This window comes from Cavia porcellus, unplaced genomic scaffold (genome assembly GCF_034190915.1).
Source record: "Cavia porcellus strain 051 isolate PalLab524CR breed Dunkin Hartley unplaced genomic scaffold, mCavPor4.1 scaffold_4, whole genome shotgun sequence".
In the NCBI taxonomy this organism is placed as follows: domain Eukaryota; kingdom Metazoa; phylum Chordata; class Mammalia; order Rodentia; family Caviidae; genus Cavia; species Cavia porcellus.
In genome coordinates this window covers 58,182,754-58,205,234 of record NW_026947487.1, presented here as the reverse complement: position 1 = coordinate 58,205,234, position 22,481 = coordinate 58,182,754, and the positions used below count along the sequence as shown (strand labels likewise).

At 38.4% G+C, this 22,481-nt stretch overlaps 2 protein-coding genes across 4 annotated transcripts in view; one reads left to right on the top strand and one right to left on the bottom strand.

Annotated features, from left to right (window-relative positions):
* Rbl2 (RB transcriptional corepressor like 2) overlaps positions 1-11,979 on the top strand; it is a 51,673-nt gene extending 39,694 nt beyond the window's left edge. Inside the window, exons 18-22 of the mRNA XM_063247102.1 lie at positions 1,542-1,613; positions 2,358-2,463; positions 3,045-3,250; positions 3,642-3,806; positions 10,510-11,979. Of these exons, the coding sequence (XP_063103172.1) occupies positions 1,542-1,613; positions 2,358-2,463; positions 3,045-3,250; positions 3,642-3,806; positions 10,510-10,680 (720 nt within the window). The 3' untranslated portion in view covers positions 10,681-11,979. The remainder of the gene's footprint in view (positions 1-1,541; positions 1,614-2,357; positions 2,464-3,044; positions 3,251-3,641; positions 3,807-10,509) is intronic.
* A 58-nt stretch (positions 11,980-12,037) lies between these two features.
* Positions 12,038-22,254, bottom strand: Aktip (AKT interacting protein). Of its 3 annotated transcripts, none has more exons than XM_013141351.3 (10): positions 22,120-22,254; positions 19,247-19,355; positions 17,638-17,843; positions 14,970-15,034; positions 14,780-14,880; positions 14,215-14,303; positions 14,038-14,136; positions 13,846-13,953; positions 12,996-13,056; positions 12,038-12,819 (listed from the first exon to the last, which is right to left on the bottom strand). In XM_013141351.3, exons 2-10 carry the CDS (start codon positions 19,286-19,288, stop codon positions 12,712-12,714), a joined length of 879 nt encoding a protein of 292 aa, XP_012996805.2. In that variant the 5' UTR covers positions 19,289-19,355; positions 22,120-22,254; the 3' UTR covers positions 12,038-12,711. The 3 variants fall into 3 exon arrangements, with proteins under 3 accessions (XP_012996805.2, XP_005008470.3, XP_012996807.2); XM_005008413.4 differs by lacking the exon at positions 22,120-22,254 and adding an exon at positions 21,656-22,023; XM_013141353.3 differs by lacking the exon at positions 22,120-22,254 and having other exon boundaries at positions 12,038-12,816; positions 19,247-19,359.
* Between the last annotated feature and the right edge of the window lie 227 nt (positions 22,255-22,481).

The following is a 22,481-nucleotide window of genomic DNA, read 5'->3' as shown; positions in this document are numbered from 1 at the left end:
CTTCAAACTTGAGGTGATTCTTCTGTCTAAGCTGGATTATAGGCATCACTACCATGCCTGGCTAAATGGGTTTTTAAATCCATTCATACAGACATTATTGATATAACTGTGTTTCTGTAATTTTACTTTGTTTTCTCTTTTTTTGTTCCTTTAATTCACCTTTGCAGCTTTGTTTTACATGAGGTAATTTTTGAATGTAGAATTTTGGTAAAAATTTGTTTCCTTTCGATTTGCTCTAGGGTTTATCATATATCTTAATTTATCAAAAGTCAGCTTCAGGGTCATACTAACTTAATTCTACTGAGATACAGAAGTGGTTGTTTTCTATTTTCCTTTCATCCTTCATTTATTGGTGTTATTACGCGTGTTCCGTCTTTAAATCTACAAATTCAACAGTACTTTGTCTCTTTTCTTTGTTACCAAGAACTGAACTCAGGACCTTGCACTTGCCAGGCAGGCACTATGCCACTGGGATATATCCCCGGCCCTGACTATACTTTGTTATTATCTGATATAATTTTATGACATTTAAAGGAGCTAACCGAAGAAAGGACTATATTTATAGCTTTTGTTATATTGACCTTATTTATCATTTTTTCTTCTTCTAATGATTCCTGTGGATTTGAGTTGCCATTTGGAGTCTTTCTTTTGCCCACACAGTTTTCTTCTATCTAGTTTGTATTATTTTTAGTAAATATACTACTATTTCTTTATATAATAAATATAATACTATTATAAATACTTATAAATAAATACTAAGCAGCTTTACTTTTTAAAATTACACTTATTGACAAATTAGTTGAATAATGAGTTGGTGACATTTTCACACAAGTATATGCCATACTTTGGATTTTATCTTTCCTTCCTAAAGCCCCATATATATTTCTGTGTTATAGTTCCAACAGTTCCTTATGTACAAACATATTTAACTCGTATAGTTTCTGATTACAGTCAACTTTTATTGGAGTTTCCCTGAAAATGAAAAGTTATTTTTCTATTTGCTTTCAGGATTTCCTTTGGCTTTCAACATGTTTACTATGGTATACCTGGGTATGGATCTCAAGGAGTATCTCCTACTTGGAGTTTGTTGAGCTCCCTTTGAATATGAATGTACATATTACTGTTTCAAATTACTTTGGGAAACTTTCAATCTTTATTTTCTTTCAACATTAGTTGCCACTTTTCTTCAATGCTTTTTCTTGTTTTTGTTTTTTTCATATCACATAGTCTCTTTTATGCAACTTTGCAAATTTGTTTTTCAATGATAGCTCAAATCTGCCTTCCTCCTCTGATGAAGTTTTGATTTATTTTACTTTTCTCCTCCAGGTCTTGGTTCACATACCATGCTCTGCTTTTGCTGAACTTTAGATTTTCCTGAATAGCTGTCTCTTCATTTTTGTATGTCTTCACGACCATTTCCAGAGCCTTTAACTTTTTTTTTTTTAATATAATTTCTGCTACTTTCCGTGGAGAGCAGGTTCAGTGAGAGCTTCACACTGTTATGTTAGAAGTTTATCACTGATCCTCTCATTTTCTCCCAGGTCACAAAAGAAGATAGGTCCTTCCAGAATATCATGCGATGTTACAGGACTCAGCCACAGGCTAGAAGCCAGGTAACTATATTTTACTCACAGATGAAAATAAAGTTTAAAGTCTGTAATAAATATAAAGAAACTACAGCTGATTCTGCACTTTCTTCCAGGATAAACAAGTAAGACTCTACAGGAAGTTGGTACTTTAGTCTTCTTTCATCTTTAACTTTCTACTTTTTTTTTTTTTAACTTGAACTTGTAGCAACAGATAACTTTCTACTTTCTATGTCACCTTTCAGTTTAGTAAATGCAGTACTGTACATTTAAGATAATGTTAAATTAAAATTTTAAATTCACTTTTTGTGTGTTTTGAGATTGGGGGGGGGTCTCATCGTGTAGTTTAGGCTAGCTTTAAACTATGTAGCCCAGTCTGTCCTTGAACTTGCAACGATCTTTCTGCCTCAGTGTTCCAAGTACTAGGATCACAGGTGTGTGCCACCAGGTTGAGCTGTACTTTAACTTTATTGTCTTTCATTTGTCTCTGAAAGGCAAGTATGGGAGATCTTTGAATCTGACTTAGAATGTCTTGATTTTATGGTTGGATAGGACTGCTGCTCTGTAGCATTTTAGGCAGTACACAAAGCTAGGAAGGGTCTGTTATTTAATAGCTATTACGACTTTAGCTGAATTTCTTAATGGCATCCGAGGAGGAGAACTATCACTACATGGCATTGTTGTGAGACTCCAATAACATGTTAAAGCCTGTCAGCTAGGATGTGTCCAATAAATACTAGCTGCTGTCACTGTCTCACTATCTCTTTTAAGGTATATAGAAGTGTTTTGATAAAAGGGAAAAGAAAAAGAAGAAATTCTGGCAGCAGCGATAACAGAAGCCATCAGAATTCACCAACAGAACTAAACAAAGATAGAAGTAAGCAAGATCTTTATGAACTCTTTTAAAAGAAAATTTAAAAAAACTTAAGGTCTAGACCATTGTGCATTATTACATAAAATAACCACGCGTAAAGTATTTTATTGGCAAAGATTTTGCTGGGACAATAAATCCAATTTTAAATTTAGTGGCAAAGATGTCCTTCATTCCATAGCTTTGAGGCACACAATGCATAACATTTTTCTCCAGGGAAATCAGAAATGGTTTGAGGCAGGAATCTTTTGGCCTGACTTCCAAAAGGAACTGGCTGGCATGTCAACTAGAGCCACGCTGTGGAAATGCCACCCCTCACTGCTGTACACAACATAGTACAGGGCTCAGGCCCCAGAAAATGTGGTGAAGCTTATTCATGGAAACTACTCAGGAAACCCTTGCTTTGATTATAGCATAGGAGTAAAGTTATTAATAGTCTGTCTGACCTTTGACAACTTCATATGAAGAAGAGAGTGCCCACTTAACTCCATTAATAAGTAGTGCAAATAGCTTGTTCCTACTGAATTTTCTTTTAAAATTGTACTGGCAATTTTGTGACTTAACACCCTTTGTTCTACCTGCTGCAGCCAGTAGAGACTCTAGCCCTGTCATGAGGTCCAGCAGTACCCTGCCCGTTCCACAGCCTAGCAGTGCCCCTCCTACACCTACTCGCCTCACAGGTGCCAACAGTGACATGGAAGAGGAGGAGAGAGGAGACCTCATTCAGTTCTACAACAACATCTACATAAAACAAATCAAAACGTTTGCCCTCAAGTACTCACAGGCAAACCTAGTAAGTTTGACAGGGATTATTTCATTCTCTTTTCATTCCTTTCAATCATATTTGTCGTGTTCTATATATAGACCAGACTTACAGATAATTCACTTATGAAGTAAAACTAAGAAAGTTTCTAACAAATGATTTACCTAATAACGTAATTTCTATTGTTGGTAAGCATTAAGAGTAAAGTTATATTAGGATTCCCTATATAGTAGTATCAGAAACAGCTATATTCACATCATGCAATATTTATGACTGATGATAACACTGTAAACTATTTTCTTGATTTCTGATATATAAAATAGTAACAGAAAGTTTTCTAGCTTATAGATTATAGTGAGAAAATGTTTAAAACAATGACATACACTAAGCACTCAGTGTTTGCTCTTGATATTTTTAACAGATGGATGCTCCTCCACTCTCTCCATATCCATTTGTAAAAACAGGCTCCCCTCGCCGAATACAGTTGTCTCAAAATCACCCTGTCTACATTTCCCCGCATAAAAATGAAATGCTGCTTTCTCCTCGAGAAAAGATCTTTTACTACTTTAGCAACAGTCCATCAAAGGTGAGACTAACATAAATTGTGGTCTTTAATACTCCTAAAATGCTTTAGGATGGTAGATAAAGGCTTTGTGTTAAGCTTAGGCATGTGTTAGCATGGTGGGAACTGCCAGGGAACAGGGGCCAGTAAGTCTAATGAAGCAAAAAGCAGGGCTAGTTGGTATGATTTTTTAGAACATTAGAATTGGAAATAGGGTAAGAATTTGATTTACTTTGATTCCCTTATTTTCTATTTGTGCATTTTTAAATAGTCTGCTGTAAATTTGGAGAGTGGTGTTTTTATTTATAAAATTTAACTTTTCCAAAACAGCAGAAAATTTGGATCCCTAAATGCTGTTTCTGGGACAGACAGTGTGTCTGTCCTGTGGATTCTGTTATCTAAATGGAGAAATGGAGATTGCAGTATGACAGTCATAGAAGCACAGGTTTATGAAGTAGCATCTGTCTCACCCTGAGAAGAGTGGGAAGCTTGAATCAAGTTGAAGATGGAAGTTGGAAACGTAGAAACTTGGTAAACTGAGTGGGTGGTATACTCCTGTAATCCCAGTTCCTAGGGAGGCCGAGACACAAGGATTGCTAAAGTTGAGGCCAGTCTGGGCAACGTAAGCCCTGTCTCAAAATAAAAAGGGCTGAAGATACAGTTAATTACAAAGACTCTGGGTTCAATCCTAAGGACATTTTTTAAAAAATGCATTAAAGAAGCCATAGATAAGAAAACTTCCTTGTGATAGTTAAGGCTAGGTCATTGTGAATCACTTAGAAGCAGTAGTGGATGGAGGGGGTACCTCGTAGGAAATACAGAGACATGATCTTTTGTTTTTTGGAGGTTTTTTTTGTGGTGCTCAGGATTGAACCTAGAGCCTTGTACATGCAAGGCAAAGGATCTACCATAGAGCCACAACCCCGGCCCAAGACATGATATTTGACTGGAATCTTGCATAGGAAAGCACAGCTGTACAGGACATTATTAGGATAATTTGGAAAATTTTACATTTCTGTAGCATTGATGCTACTGGATTATGTGGGAGACTATGCTTAAAGAGATGAAATGTCCCAGGGTCAATAATTTAATTCCAGAGGTTCAGCTAGAAAAAATATATAAGAACAACAAATAGAGTAAAACATTAATGACTGAAAATGGGAATTTAATATACTATTTATTCTTTGAACTCTTTTTTAAGCTTTGAATCTTTTGAATAAAAAGCTGAGGAAAACAAGTAAAATGAGCAATAGAAATCTGTTGAAAAACATGAGAAACTTTTCCAACAGTAGTTATTACATATCTTTTAAAAAATGAATACCTGACAAGTAAAGTAATTTAACCTGAATTAGCGCTGAGCCGGCACAGGTTGAGGGGAGAGGTACTAGGGATTGAAGCCAAGGCTTGAACATGGTAAGGTAGGTGCTCTAGTGCTGAATTAGAGATTTTTAAAGACTGGGATAAATGAAGCTAAACAAATCTTTCTAAATAGGAAGGCTAAATATTAAAAAAGTACAATTTTTTCTAATCATTATGTAAATTTAGTTTAATTCCAATATTTCCAGTCAGATTAGTTGTAAAACCTAGAAAAAAAGTTGGCAAAACAGTCCCCAAAAGCAACTGAAGTGAGAGGAAGTAGCTAACATTTGTATAGAATTATAAACTCTTAACCTGTAACTAAACTGCAAATTGATTAAAAACTGATTAAATTGATTACAAATTGATAATAACTGCAAATTTATTAATTGGAAAAAGTCATAGAACTAGAGGGTAATACACATTACTGTTTGACCACAGAGCAAGAAAAAGTCGAATTTTTTTTGTTTTTTTGTACTGGGGATCGAACTCATACCCTTGCGTTTGCTAGGCAGGCATTTATGCCGCTGAGCTAAATCCTCAGCCGAGTTGAATTTTAAAAGCATACAGTATTAGACAAAAGAGATGAATTGGAATTGTAATACTCAATTTAGAAGAAGGTAAGGGCCAGGTGTGGTAGTCCACATCTGTAATCCCAGCATTTGGGAATTTGATGGCAGAATGATGGTGAATTAGAGGCCAGCTAGGTACACACAACCAACCTAAACTACACCTTAAGACCCTGTCTTTAAAAAGAAAAATAAAAGAAACATGAGAAAATAGTAAACAAGCAGCAGTGAAATATAAGTGGTCTAAATACACCAATTTGAAGACAGAATTGTCAGCTTGGATTAAAAAAACCAAGTTCAAACTATATGCTGCTCCCAAATAGTTTTAAAAGTAACCCAAATGTCCATTAACTGATGAATAATAAAATTTATATTCACACAATGGAATACTGAGTGACACTCAAAAGGAATGAAATACTGATAAATGCTTCAGTGTGGATGGATCTTGAAAAACATGGTGAGTGAAAGCAGTCAGTCACAAAAGACTACATAGCATATAATCTCATTTATGTGAAATGTCCAGAATGGGGCAAATTTAATAAAGAGGCAGAAAGATTAATACAGGTTGCCTAGGGGAGAACAGAGTTTTTGCTAATGGAGAGCAAGTTACTTTTTGGGTAACAGGAATCCTAAAATTGAATGTGGTGATAGCTGCTTCACTCTGGAAACACATCAAAAGCCATGTATTCGTACATTTTAAATGCTCTGGTTTGTGATTAAATGCCAACACTTAAAAGGATGAGGCCAGGCACATGTCTGTAATCCCAGCACTTTGAGAGGTGGAAGCAGCATTATGAGTTTGAGTCCAGCTTGGGCAACTTGCTGAGGCTTCATCTCAATAAAAAATAAAGAGGGCCAGGAAGTAGCTCTGTGTAAAGGGTCATAGGATCAATACTCAGCACCCATACATTTGCACATACATACACAAATTAAAGGATGGAAAAAGAGCATGCTAACCCTAATCAGAAGCTGGAGTAGCTATATTAGTATCAAAAGATTTCAGAGCAAAGAATATCATCAGTGGAAGATTCACTACATAATGATAGTTAGGATGTATAAACAAAACATTTCATAGTCAAAAGATGCAACATAATTGATAGAAGAAGCAGGTAGAGAAAACCGGTGAGGATATAAAATAAGTATTATCAAGTATATTCACTGACATTTATAGGGCACATCAGCAGCGTCAACTGCATGAGCAATAATTACAAACAGACCACATTCTGCATCCTAAGACAAGCCTCAGTTTGTTTTAGTTTTAGTAGTGCTAAGGGTAGAACCTAGGGCCTCCCACATACTGGACAAGAACCATACCACAAAGCTACAACTCTTTCCTGCTCAAGGTATTTTTAAGAATTCAAATCATACATGTTTTCAGTCTGCAGTAGTATCAAATCAGAAGTCATTAACAGAAATAATATCTGGGAAATCTCATTTTTGGAAACTAATTCACAGATTTCAGTGGGTGAAGACCAAATTACTAGAGAAACTAACATATTTTGGACCAAAAGGAAAACCCAAAATATTAAAACTTGTGGGATACAGTGAAAATAGTGCTAAAAAGGAAATTTATGGCCCTAAACATCTACATGAGAAAGAAGAAAAGTTTCAAATGAATGGCCTTAGATGTCAGCATAAGCAGCTAGAACAAAAAAATCACTGAACTACAGCGTGGGGGTTGGGGGTTGGGGAGGGAGAACCTGAAGGTAATCAAAAGCTAGGTTTTGGGAGAAATGTCAAAGATTGATGTATCTCTTTCTAGATGTACAGGAAAAGAAAAGAAATAATACATTACCAATATACACTAAAAGTATGCTAAGAATTAAGGCAACTTTATGTCAATAAATATGTATGTAACAGTACAGATGAAATGGATAAATTCCCAGAAAGACCTAAAGTCATAAAACTTACTGGAGAAGTAGTAGCCCCAATTGCTTTGTATCTATGAAAGAAATTAAACACTGTAAAAATCATCTGTCAGATAAAACTGTAAATCCAGCTGGGTTTACTGGTAAATTCTGCCAAGTGATTAAGAAAAAATAATGGCAGTTCTATAACAAACTCTTCAAAAAAAGTGAAAGATGATAAATCATCTTATTTGTTGAAGGAAACACATCTGACAAGATCCAGTATTCACATGTACAGACTCTAAGAGAAGTTGTTAATGAACATCTGCCAAAATACTATTATCCCTAATGATGAAAGACCAAAGGCCTTCCCTTAAAACCAAGAATAAGGAAAGGCTGTCCACTCACTTCCTTTCAGCATTGTAACTGAAGTTCCTACTGTGTGCAATAAAGCAAGCTAAAGAAGGCATATAAACTAGATGGTGTACACAGAAAAATCACAAAGAATCTCCAAAAACGTATTGGAACTATTAAAGACAATGGGATAAAATACTTTGTGTAGAAATTGCTAGCATACAGATCAGTGGTTCTCAATCCTGCCTCCACAGTATCACCACCTGGGAAAATGTCAAAAGAATCTCTGCTACATTATTAGGCTCTGGTTATGAGGATTTGTAATGACTTAATAAGTGACAGCTGGGACCAAGGGAGATTCTTAAACAGTGAGTAGTAGATTGGGGCTAGAGCCAACCTATAATAAATATTATAGGACAAAAGAAGCATCAAGTATCATACAAGGTTAATTAAGATGATTCAGTGTTAGTGATACTGTTACATCAATTTTGGTGATTGGTACACTTGTTGAAAAATAAGTTGTTGTATTGATTGTGGCATTGAACAGTTGGGGGCAAACAATGCATCAGTAGGGATAAGCCTATGATAGACATACTGTAAAAACTATAGCAGTTAGAGATCTTGATAGACCCATCTAGGCTAATACGAGAAGACCTCAGACAGTGTTGACTATACAGATATTCCAAACAGAACATAAATTTATTCTTTTTTGCTTTAGTACTGAGTACTGAACTCAGGACCTTACTCTTAGCCAGACATTGTTCAGGCTTGCTTTAAACTTAACGTCCTCCTACCTCAGCCTCCCAAGTAGCCAGGACTACAAGTAGGCCTGGCTATCCCACTTACTTGTTTAAAACCAATCAAAATAGTATTAGCAGAAGGATACTACAAACCAACCTTTGTTCAGTGGAATAACAATACTAGTATGTACCTAGAGATTGTGGCTAGTGTCCAGGCATAAGCTATATGGTTTTTTTTGGAATAGGAATTTATGAATGTTTAAGCTATTATATATACTCTTTATATGCAAGATATTATATATACATGTAATAAACACCCCAGTGTGCTTATATATTAAATACTGATGTACTTATATACTAGTAGGAATCTAATTATAGACTGAATATTAACATTATATAACTTGTGGGGCTGGGGATTTAGCTCACGGCATAAGTACCTGCCATGCAAGTGTGTGGTCTTGAGTTCAATCTCTGGTACCGATAAAAAAGAAAAAGACAAAACAAACAAACAAAAAGACATTATATAACTTGTTACATACAATTAATGTATTCATAGTGAATAATATAAGAAACATTCATGTTAAGACTAGACAGATAGCAAATGCTACTTTTAGCAACGCAAAGTAAAAGAGAATGAGTTAAGGAAAGTTTTGGTTTGTTTTTGTGGTGTTGGAGATTAGACCCAAGGCCTCATGAATGCCATGCCAGGGCTCCACCACTGAGCTACATCCCTAGGGGAAGCTTTCTTATGACAGTTAAAATTACCAAAAGTCCATATGCTGACAAACACAGACACTGGTGATTTTATTAAAAACCCAAGAGTTGTTTCCTATTCCAAAGTAAACAATCAAAATGACAAAGTGAATAAAATATGTCTATGGGATGTTAAAAGTAATTTAGGGGCTGGGAAATGAATGGGTTATATAAATCAGTAAGACTCAAAATTGTTTTTAGTTTTGTTTTGGGGGGAGTACTGGGGATCAAACTCAGGACTGTGTGCTTGCAAGGCAGGAGCTTATGCTGCTGAGCTAAATCCCTAGCCCCAAGACTCAAAATTGTTGAAGTGGCATATGGAGTGAGCATATGGATTCATAATAGCTGATTGTCTCTACCTTTGTATGGTTGATATTTCCTAAATATATGTGAATATTCTTTTTATGAGGAAGCACATGAAATCAAAATTTTAACCAACAAACTATAAGAAAATGTAAAAAAAGACTTTTGGGACTCTGGAGAAAATGTAATGCTGAACACACTGAGGAGCTCTTTCTCCACTGGGGTTCCTCTTGTGGGCCACAGAACTGAGAGAATCATCTGAGGAACTTTTCTAGTTCTCCCAAGGGTAACATATAATGAGCTGGTACCACTCACGAGCTTAGTAATTTATTACCTACCATGGATGCATCAGCAAATTAAGGCTTATTTCTCTAATGAAATGATGGTTGGGAAGGGCTGCTAAAAACACCAGTGACACTAGCTTGAATAAAAGAGCATAGTACTAAAAAGTATGCAGTTTTAAAGGAAGATGGATGTGTTATCTAAATAATTAAATTACAGCATAGCAGTGTGATGCTATTATAAAAATATTTACCAACACACTGTAGAAATGTGTGTATCAAAATCAAAGTTGATTTTGATACACACATTTAAGCCTATATATACTCTGGTGCTACCCAGAGTCATCATTCTCAGCCATCTGAGATATGCAGAGTTGTGTTACTGTTTCACTGTAAAGGTGTTTGGGTAAACTGATAAAACTCATTTGGGATTCTTTAATACATACTGTAAGACTGTATTATCATTTTATTACATGTGCATTAGCATTTTAAAGTTTTTGTATCTGTTTTTTTTCCTACCATAGAAACTGAGAGAAATTAATAGTATGATACGAACAGGAGAAACTCCAACTAAAAAGAGAGGGATTATTCTGGAAGATGGAAGTGAATCACCTGCAAAAAGAATTTGTCCTGAAAATCATTCTGCCTTATTACGCCGTCTCCAAGATGTAGCTAATGACCGAGGTTCCCATTGAGGTTAGTTTCTGGTATTCAAACTGTCTTTTCACAAACTATTTAGCAGTATCATTTAATGCACACTACATTATGGAGTCCTTTTCCTTAATCCAGCCACTTGATTAGAGCCTGTTAAAAACAGGAAGAGACATTTTTATGCATATTTACTCCTTCCAATATCCTTAGGATATTTTTATTCACCTCAACTGCCTTTTCGTCTACCATTTAGTGCTTACCATCAACAATGCTTAGAACCCCCAGTTTCTAACTCTTTAGCAAAGCTTTTGTAAGTATTGTAGAGACTAAAATGTACTCAAATATGACTGTGTTTCACATTCATTCCTACCTGTCCATGTCCAGCTCTAGCTGTTAATGAAAAGCAAAACAAAATTTAGGTATTTTGTCCTAAAATACTTGGAATGTGAGTTTTTTGCTTTCACAAAACAGAAGGAGACAGCTCAGATTTGGAGGTCCCAACTTACTAGCCTATCTCCTGTTCCCTCTGTGCACTTCATCCCTTTCCACGGTAGGTGTGGTGTGGTGTGAAAAGTGCCGATTCTTCAGTTGTGCAATGTATGAATGAACCCATATAAGTGGCAGCACTTTAGTGCTATCTATAAAATGCATGATTTTGTAACCTAGATTTTGCTGTATATTTGTGACGGCACTTTCTACAATGTGAAGTTTAAGTACAAAACTTTTAGGCTAAACAGCCAGTATTTTCTTTGATGCTTTTGTACTTTTTTAAAACTGTTAATGCCCTGGTTGCTACCCATTGGGTGTGTTTTTAATTCTCCATTTTTTTTTTTTTTTTTTTTTTTGGTTGTTGTTGTTGATATATAGGAATCAGCTGGCAAAGTAAAGACTTTTAAATCAAGTTGAATTGAGGGGATTAATATGAAAAATTATGACCTCCTATAGGAGGTATAAAAAGATATGTGAAGTATCTTAGGTGTGTTCCTGGCCGTTTAAAAAATAGGTGGGAGAATTTAGGTCTTTATTAGTACATAGTACCATTTATATAAGCTAGAAAATGTTATTTAACAGCCATTGAATTATCTATACATACCTTAATCACTATTCCAGCAGTTTTAAAATTGAATTAATCTTATTAGGGAGAAAAGTCACTGTAAATTGAATCAGTATAAACAAAGTTACTAGGTAACTTCATATTGCTGTAAAAGAAACATGGACTTACACTATTCAACTAGAATAGTGTTCTGCAAAAATATTTATAAAACCTTTCGCGAGACACTTAACTGCTACTGTAATTTTATATGAAAATAAATGTATTTTTCAATAAATCATTTATAAATTAATCTTTTTTAGTTATGCTGAGAAATGGTAGTTTCCTGCATACATAAATGACAAAGAACAATCATTTATTGGTTTATTTTGTCTCTACTAAACACATTAGTCATTCGTCATTTAAATATTTGACTTCATTAGAAACAGTTTTAACACTTTTTCCTCCCTCCTGCAATAAAAATACAGTAATTTTTTAAAAAAAAAACCAATTATGAACAAGCATTCTGGTTTCCTCTCACTCTTTGTTTCTCAGACACAGCAGTTTATAAATCCATGAAACAGTAGGCTGGAGACTGAAATTCAAACAACCTTTCACTTCAAAGTGCTAAGCTCTGGAATCTGCTCTCTCTATACCTGTCCTCTTCAGATCCTACCATATATACAACTGAAACCACAGATTTAAAAACTATTAAATAGTGTTGATTTTCGTCTGCTCTATTAGTTTAAGTGAATGCAACTTACTTTTAGGCATTATATTCAGAAAAATACTTAAGCCTCAAAATCCCCAATAATTTGGAGTACCTGATCTAGACAGCCACCCTAAGACACTTCCGACAGAAGTAATGCATTACTTAAAGAGAGGTTTCTGAAACCTGCTGTTAGAACCTACGCATACATGGGAAACACTGATAACCAGTCACTGTTCACACCGTTTACTCTTCAGGCAGTCCTTTGCCATCAGTCAGCTTTGACTAGGCCAGAGTCCAGCAGGAAAGTGCATGGTGCACCAGATTCATCATCTCTTAAGTTGCTACTGTTTTTTCTTCTTTACTGAAAGGTTGTACTGAGCCAGGCTTTACCCATGACAGACCAGCCACATGAACACTTTTACTGTGCTGTTCTTCAGGCTTCTAGGTACAATCGAAAACAGACATTAAAAAAAAAAAAAAAAAAAAAAAATGAAGAGAGATCAGCACTGCACAGACTTTTTTCCAAAAACTTACTTGTATATGACAAGTGGGCTCCATAAACACATTTTAGATAAGAAACAATGAGTTAAACATTTCAAAGATGGTTGCCTACTTACTTTCTGAGTCAGCATCTTCTCTCTGGCTTCATCGTGTACAGAAGGATTCCATGGAGAAAAGCTTAAGAGATGAAATATTTAAAAGTTTGTGATTTTCCAAATGTGTATAACCTCCATTACATGATAATTAAGCCAATTCTAATAAAACATAACAAGAAAGAATTTTAAAAATGATCTTTAATCAGCTGGCAATATGTGTGTTTTACATGTTATCTAAATTATTTTCTCCTGTTTTAACTAGCCCTTATACATTTAAGCCTGAAATACTATTACTTAAAGATGAAGAAAGCAAAGCATAGTAAATTTAAATAATTGCTCTGGGCCACCAAGCTAAAATGTACAAAAGCCAGCTAATCCACCTGCTGATCCCACACTCTTTAATTATAACATGTTGCCCTCGGCAGTATCAGTGTCGTCAGAGAGGTAAATCACCAATTCTTCATCCTCCAGTTCCTCCAGATGCTCTTCCCTGTGATCAAGTTTCAAGTGCTGTAATACTGACTGGTCTCACACTACTCAGGTTCTCTCCTTTCACCATATCTCAATGTCAACAGGATATGGCAGTTTCAGGGGGTAGCAGCTAAAGCTGCCAAATGAAAAGTCCTCACATCTGGATGAATGAGCATGTTACAAGGATCCTTAGGAAGCCAAAGTCACTAAATTTTGGTACAATAGGTATACAGTGTAAAACTTTTCCCCAAGACCAATGAGACACTGAGCTGGCACCAAGATATAAAGGCTACTGGCTAACAGATTATACACATTTCTTTAAAATCCTCATTTTAAGGCCACCTGGAAAATAGAAGTCCATACTGCAAAGGACAGTTCATCTATACAATGCACCACCTACCTAATTGCATAAGGGTCTTCTATTTTAGGTTGTTCAAACAAACGAGAAGTGCACACTTTAACACTGTCGACCACTTTGCTTTTAAAAAGGTGAACATCTTTTTCATACCTGTGTTAAAAGTTTAAATCAAAGTTACTAACTTAATCTACTTTGGGGCATTTCAAAATTTATCTTAAAGTAAAAAGTACATACAGTACTGCAGCCTCTGGATTTAAGGGGCTTGCTGTATCAATCTTGTAGAAAACTCGCCTTGCATACATTAACACTTGCCAAATATGATTATGGTTCCGCCTAAAGGGAAACATGGCGTGAGTTCTGAGGCTTGTTCCTGCCATCTTATGTCACTAGAAGAAGCACTAATTTACTGACCTCCATTTTGCAAATGCTCTCTTCACATCCAGTTCACCTGAGGTGGGATCAACTAGCGGGTGAAAGACGGGAATATCAAACACCAAGCGCTATATTTAAAGAAAGATATGTACTTTAAAAGGAGCAGTGGAGCTTATTTAGACCCTAGAGACAGTCACAAAAGGAACTTCAGGAGAAAACTGCAGTCATGTTGTCTCATTACAGAACTGCCACAAGAAGGCTACTTAGCTATTTGTATAATCTTCCTGTAAGACTAAATTTTTCAGTGAGGGGGAAAAGATCACTGTGTTCCACTGTAACACACCCATCAGCATTCACACAGGAAGCTTCTAGCCTCACTTGCATACCATGAGCAGAGAAACGAACGAAGCTACAGGTAGAGGGCGACATGACAGAAAATAATAAAACACCAGAATCCCTTGAAAGATTATTGGGAAGATAACTGTTTTGGGAAACCAAAACTATTATACTAAGTGGTCAGGAAAAGAAAAAATCTGTAAGGTCTTTGATTTCCCTGCATTGAAGTAAGTCCCATAAGTGAAATCAGACAGTATCTCCTACTTACTGGACAGTCACCATCTGGATAGTTATCAGGGATATAAACTGTAAACTTGAACACACCATCTTGATAAAGCCCATGCCGTATGAATATTACTCCAAACCACACTGCAGGAGAAAAATAAACATGGTTAAGGCCTCAATTTGTATAAGAGGAACTGAATATGCCATTAATTATGACTGAACCTTCATCTTACTTAATGCAGAGCGATAAGATGGCTGGACATAGACTCCTGGTAACTTCTGCTTCACAACCAAGGTACTAAAACAAAAACAGTACAATTATTAACTTCAACAGATGTCAGTGACACACAAAAACCAGACCATCCTGCATCCACTTTCTGGGCTCCTGATGGCCAAACCAGTAGGCCAAGTCATCTCTCACCTGACCTAACTCCAAGCGTCCTCCTCATCACTTCTACTTACTGGCTTCACAGCCCTGCTCACAGAGAAATGCACAAGCCAACCAAGGCCCAAATTAAGAAAGACAAGATACACAAAGAATCAAGTAGTAAAATGGGCAGAAATCAGACTCAAAATGTCATCTTGGAAGGCAGTCGGTAGGTAGTTCTTGAACAATGAAACCTACTATAAATATGGGACAAATTGGAAGGGAATGAGTATTTGTAAAATAACTGTTTTTGCGACTATACATAGTAGGTCTCACATACACATTCAAAAACTTTTTTAACTGTTAATCATACAATGCTATTAACAGAGTACAGTGGCACATTAACTCCACCACCACTGGAGAGGGCGAGGCAAGAGGATAGGAGAATCCCAAATTCACAGCCAGGCTGGGTTACATAGTGAGTTCCAGGTTAGCCTGGACTGTAAGACCTCTCTTCCTCAAAACAAACAAAAAAAGATGGGCACAGTGGCAGGAGGATCTCAAGTTCAAGTCCTGCCTAGGAACTTCTTTCCTTTAAAAAAGGGGCTGAGAACATAGCTTAGTGGCAGAGCACTCACTGATCCCCAGTACCACAAAAAATAAGTAAAAATTTTCTGAACTTCAGTAAATGGTACTACTATTAGCAAGTAAAGTGCATAATAAAATACAAAATAAAGTTTAAAAGCTTTTAAAATGCAGTTTAGGTAATTATAAGATTCAATGGACAAGCCATCACTGAGGTGTCCTTTGGAATTTGAGTCAGCAGATAACACGGCAGAGGGCAGTGTTCAGATGTGAAGGCAGGCGTTGTGAGCTCTCACACTGTGTACTTTGTCCCCAGATAACACCCCAAACTCAGACACTTGAACACTATGGACCTTGCTAGGGAGTAGGAAAGAACAAGCGCTGCAGATGAAGAAAAACAAGCTGACTGACACAAAGGGTTTTCCTGCACCCCGGTAACCCATCTACAGCCGTTCTGCTGTGTTCTTTGCAACTGTATTTACAAGCTGTGATCTAACCTTGAAAAGAACAGTTTACCTCAGGTCTTAGAACACATTTACCTGCCAATCTTTTCTTTTTTTTGTCTTTTTCCTTTTTATCGGTACCAGGGATCAAACTCACGACTGTCTGCTTGTAAGGCAGGCGCTTACGCCGCTGAGCTAAATTCCCGGCCCCTTACCTGCCAATCTTGAATTGTACTGCAAAGTAATTTATTAGGCCCTAGTTCACTGTTTTTATTACCTAATTGCCATCATATTCATTTTTAACCCACCAGTGGAGAATGAGGCAAGAAATGACCTATTTTTAAGGCACTAAAATTCAGCATGTCAACATAAGTATGACTGATGATGTATCTACCACAGTGAGGTTTGCCAGAAAAGGCAATTTTGCATATGAATACACTGCAGATTTAAACACTACAATAGGAGCCTGTCCAACACACAGTCCAGCCTCAATCACAAGGCTTCAGTTACAAAGCTGAAGGGGCCATGGTTACCAAATCACACCCAGCACACTACACTGGGGCCTCAGACCTTCTGACCACTATCACATTCGTACTCTGAGGAAAGAACCAAGGATGCTTTTAAAATAACTGTATCTTCAGAGGAATTTTTAAATGATGGAAATTAGGAATTGTCTACATTTTCTATCCTTTTAACAAATTATCAGAATAAATACCATGTGCATCCATGTGCTAATGGAATCTCTTTATGTGCAAAGCACTGCACAAGTAGGCAGCTCCTTGCATTCAGCAGACACACAAAACCTCAGGGCAAGGACAGACTTCAGGGACTAATCAAGTTCTTACCTATCGGGATTTGGAGCCCAAACTTTCTGACTCCTTATAATTATCAAGCCTGCCTTTGAGGAAGAGGAGCTCATACAAAATAAGTCAAACCCTTTCTAATAACAGACCTTCAACTCTATGAAGACAGCTGTAACAAGTACTTCTTGGGTTTACTATTCTCTAAGCCAGAAGTTCCAGTTCCTTCATTTACTGATCACCGAAATCTTCGGGATCCCTTCCAAGACCAGTCTGTCAGGATGCCTCCTTTAGGGCGAGCTCTGACCCAAGAAAGAAAAGGCTGCCACTGCCCACCCTCCACAGAAACCTCTTCAGGCACACTTGTAATCCCAGCTGCTTGAGAGGCTGAGACAGAATCGCGAGCTTGAGGCCAGCTGAGGATAACTTAGACCCTATCTCAAAATAACAAATCAAAAAAGCTGAGGATGTAGCTTAGTACCTCCAGGTTCAACCTCCAGTACCACACTCAAAAACGGTTACCAAGTTCCTGATCACTCTTTAAGTCATTTATAAATCTTAGTTTCTTCCTCTTCTTGCTAAGAGAAGAAAGAGGGATATATGTGAGGTATAAAACTAAATTAATTTGCTAGTCTATTAGAATAAATTTCATTTTCCATCTCCACCATCATTCATGATCGAATCAGGTAGTCCGGTAAGAACTTACAATTCTGCGAGCAGAGAGTACTCCAGGTAGAAGGGCCCATAAGAAGCGTGTGTGCCGTTTGTTGACTGTGCTGCTGGGGCAGGAGATGCAGGCTTAGTTATGGGTAAAGCATTTTTGGGAATAGAAGGCAGCTGTTTTTTTGGTGCAGTTCGTGGAGGACTGGTTTTCACATCCCCTGCTAATGTCTTCTCTTCACCATCAGAACGCTATTCAAGATGAAGTTGTGAGGAAATATTAGGATGATTCTTAAATCACAGGACTACAGTATTAGCTCCATGACCTAACAGCTAGAAATTATTCTTTTACATGGACGTTCTAACATCATGATCAAGATGACTTTAAAGTTCTTCCAGTAGACAGGTCACAGAAAGAGTGGACAGGTGGAAGTAAGACTAAATTAGAAAAGTGTCATTTGCAGCATCCTGTAAGGGCAGAACAGTCAACATTTATAGGATTAAGTAATTTCTCCCGGTGGCCTTGAGAAGAGGCAAGGCGTTACTAAACCACTAGACAGCTGGGGAAAACTGGCAAACTCCTTCTGTCCTACAGAAGGGCGAGCACTAAGAAGATGCCGCACAAGGGCAGACACTGAGTCAAGTTCAAAGTAAATACTGCGGACGACTGAAATTAGTCACTCCCTGATGTCAGCACCTGGGTTAAAACAGGGAACAAAGCTATTCTCATTTGCTTGGGTCTGATTTGATCTTGTTGCTAATGGATGTCTCCCTTAGAGTAACGTGAGCATAAACTGTCATCCTTCGTCAAAGAGAAAGTCAAAATGAGCCAGAAACTAAACTACATGGCTTGAATACAGCCTACTTAATACGTCACATAAAGATGTACAGAAAAAAGTAATTATTGTTTTCTCTGACAGGTAGAATTGTGGGTTACTTTTATTATTGTTTGCATAAAGACGGTGTAATTTTAAAGAAATTTTATTTAGGGCCAGGGATTTAGCTCAGTGGTATAAGTACCTGCCTGGCAAGTGTGAGGTTGTGAGTTTGATTTCCAGTACCAAAAAAAAAAAAAAAAAAAAAAAAAAATTTATTTAGAAAAACTAACTTAGTGCCCCTCAAATCTGAGTTGACTCCAGCTTTCTCTAACCACTGAAAGTTTAACAAAACTCTTACAATAATGTATCACAAACTGCATTATGTATAAATATAATCTAAATGAAGACAATCTTAGAATTGTGATAACAAGAATGATTTCTATTTGCCATGTAGTCTCTGTCTCAAAACTTACTTAATGGGCAAAATAATTATTTCTCAGAAACAAAACCTAAACTAGACAAGTCAGTTTTATTAAGATTATAGGTGAACTTGGTAGAGGTTCTTTCTTTTGCTTGCTTGCTTTGGTTCTGAGGACTGAACCTAGGGCTTTCACACCTAACTACATCCCCAGCCCTTTTTATTTTCTGAGACAGGATCTCAGTTGCCCAAGCTGGGTTCAAACTTGTGATCCTCTTGCCTCAGCCTCCTAGAATACTAGAGTTATAGATATGTGCTATCATGCACCAAACTGGTATCTACTATTTTATCCTTCAGTCTGACCCTCTTTTCTGACCAACAAGCTAAAAGGTTTCCCCACATTTATTGATTATACCTACTTTGCGTACAGAGCTTGTAGACATGCTCCAGAAAGGGTTCATAACGTGTCCTCCAAATAAAGAAAGTCAATGGCCTGTGTCATCCGACTCGTGTCCTCATTCACTTTACCTTAAAACAATATAGGAAACACAAAAATACCAACACCAGTTAAGATTTATGAAATGGTTAGAAACTAAATCTACTACTCTGAAGATACAGCACAATATTATATCATAGTTATAAAAGCCTAGAATGTGTCTTTGAGGCAGCTTCTTCTATAATCATTTCTTCTTTAGGCTGTTTCTTTGGTACCTTTAGATGTCTGCAAGAATCTGTGTGCCAGGGGCTGGGGATTTAGCTCAGCGGCATAAATGCCTTGTAAGCACACAGTCATAAGTTCGATCCCCAGCACAAAAAAAAAAAAAAAAAGTGTGCCAGTCCCTGGCCGGATTCAGAATATCTGGTGACACAGTTCACCTTTAATGCCCGAACTCTGAAGATACATACCATGACAGTTGCTACTAGCTTAATATCTAGGTGTTTAACTAATGGGAAAGCCAGATTCAGAATGTACTATCTCTATCTAGACAAATGTTGTCACTGTGGAGGCTGGGGGTTTAGCTCAGCAGCATAAGCGCCTACCTTGCAAGTGTGTAGTTGTAAGTTTGATCCCTGGTACTGATAAAAACGAAAAAGACAAAAAAAAAAAAAATGTTGTCATTGTTCCTACGGCCATGAAAAGGAACAAATGATAAAAAGTTCTAGGGTAGCTGACTTAGGAGTGTCTTAAATGAGTTGTCTCAAGTTGACTCATTTTAGCAAAAACTTTTAGCCAGAGAAATAAAAAGAAAGAAGGAAACAACTGCTATGTCAGAAAGAAGACAGGAGGAACAAACCGCTAAAAATACGGAAATTCTGCAGGATTCGGCATTTAAAGGATTGCCACATGTTACAAACACAAGGAGAAATGCAAAAGAGACATTTCACAAACACAGATATACTCCAGGCTTCAAGTAATGGATAAGAAAACATGTTTCAAAGGTCACAAAGTCAGTGGGTCATTTACTAAAAATATGAAGACCCAAAGGAAAAAGGAGCCAAACCCAGCTGTAAGAAAAGCAACTTTGCTCTGGTGACGGCACTCCAGCTCAGCTGTATTTAAAGCAAAGCACCTCTGAATTCCTATTTGTACCAATTAAGATGCGGAAAGGGAAAGGGGTCAAAGCTAAGCAATGTTTTTCTAAATTCTCTCTCTTTTTTTGGTACCAGGGATCGAACTCACAACCTCACATCTGCCATGCAGACACTTATGCAGGCCTATTTCTAAATTCTTAAGAAGCAAATCACATACTAAATGTCCCTCATCAGCAGTCAGTGACATCACCAGTGAATACTAGAGCTATCATACCCTGCCAGGGCCTATTACTGCTGTTTTGCTTTCCAAGAGATAATGCCACCCATTAATTAAAATCCAGAGGCTGAGGATCCCAGTTCTACAAACACGTTTTCTTATATCCAGTAACTACCAAAATCTCTCTGCAAATCTGCCTTTAAAAATGACAATGACACATGAAAATAACTGAGACATCAAAAATGTGAGGTAGCATGTTCCTAAATGGCTCAAAATGACTGGGCCGGAATCAACAACACTGATTTACTTCACTGGCCTTTAGGATGTACCTGATTGAATGGGAATCTTCCCTTCCCTTCCCTTGCAGTTGGAAAATACAGTGGTGCCCATAGACTTGTAAATGTCCTGGGGTGGAGCAGTTACCTGTAAAGTCCCTTTCAAGTCTACTACATTATGATTCTACGATTTTGCCTTTCAGAATTCAATAAAACTTTCCCCCAGTTCTTCCCATCGTCATGAACAGTTACTGTGTCCTGCTACCTGGCGTTGCAATGGATTTAATCTAAGGGTTCCAGCAGCAACACAATCACGACAAACCGCAGCACATTTTTCAGGCATCAAGCACACCATTTAATAGACGCCTAGAGTACGATAGGCACAGGATGACACACTCCGATAGGAATGATACAGATGAAAATCGCAGGCGACATCCTTGTAATTAGGAAACAATTTTAGAATTTCTGTTCCGCTCTGAGAACAAAACACAATCAGATAGCTGAGAAGTCAGTCTCTTGGGCCTGTGCAAATGATCTGTATCTGACAGAGCCCAAATAGAAGCCGATGCTGCTGTTCCTTCTAGGTGCCTCAGTGCCTCCGCAGGTGCTAATTTAATACATCATCCCAAAACGGGCTTAAGAAATTCTATATCAAGAGGCGACAGGGCAGACCCAGAAAAAAGACGACAGCTCCGGCCCCGGACAGGCTCGTAGGGTACAGCCGTGCCTGGCAGCAGGGCTGGGACCGGCACCCTCGCCCGGGGCAGAAACTCGGCTCGAGCACGCAGCGAATCTGGACAAACCTGTCTTGAGGTGATGCGAGGCGGAGGCCTGACCCTGCTGCTCAGGTGGCTCGAGGCCGACCAGGGCCGCGAGCCTCTCCGGAGGGAGCAGAGACCCTGGAGCTTCGCGACGTCGCCCCTCAGCTAGGGTTTGTGCCGAGGCCGGTGCCGGGACCAGGGAGGGCGAGTCCCACAGGGCCGAACTGGCTGTGCCCGCCTCTTTCCTCAGGCCTGCCTGGTCCAGCGCGAGCAGCAGCACGAGACCAAAGCCCGCGAGCAGAGATCGCAGCTCAGCAGGTGCTTGCAAACGCACACAGGTGCCCGGCCCCGCCCCCGTGTCCCAGCTCGGCCGCCGTCGCTTGTGGAGTTGAGAGCGCCGGATAAGGCACACAGACGCCGTGCCCAGGGCGCTGGCGGCCAGGGATAGTGGATTTCTAGGTCCTCGCGGACGCGTACCTACAAGCCAACTGGGCAGTATGCCTTACCGCGGTGTTTTCAATGCAGAACTCCTGGCTGCCGAGCGCCGTCGCGATCCGACAGCATCTCTAGCAGTAGCGCCAGCCCGGCCCCTGCCCGCGCCCCGCCCCACCCTGCCCTGCCCTGCCCTCAGCGTCAAACCCCACCTCCTACCCAAGCCTCTAGGCCCAGAGGCTTCCGCCCAGCCTCCTGGCCCCAAGTGGCGCTCACACCTGTCCATCAAGGATGTTCTTCCGGAGGCGTTGAGGCGACGCCACTGCTTCCTGCCAATCAAATCAGTGTCGCTCGGGTGGGCCCGCACTTCACCCGCCCCTTACGCAACAGCGCCCGGGGCGAATTTTCAGTCAAGGAAGTGTCTGCCCCTAGGGAA

Excerpts from the sequence above, each read along its gene's own strand:
- Aktip (XM_013141351.3), bottom strand. The coding sequence starts at position 19,288 with ATGAACCCTTTCTGGAGCATGTCTACAAGCTCTGTACGCAAA. Across the intron at positions 14,137-14,214 it reads AGAGCATTTGCAAAATGGAG|GCGGAACCATAATCATATTT; the intron begins GTCAGTAAATTA and ends GTTTCCCTTTAG. Across the intron at positions 12,820-12,995 it reads AGAAGATGCTGACTCAGAAA|AAGCCTGAAGAACAGCACAG; the intron begins GTAAGTAGGCAA and ends GATTGTACCTAG.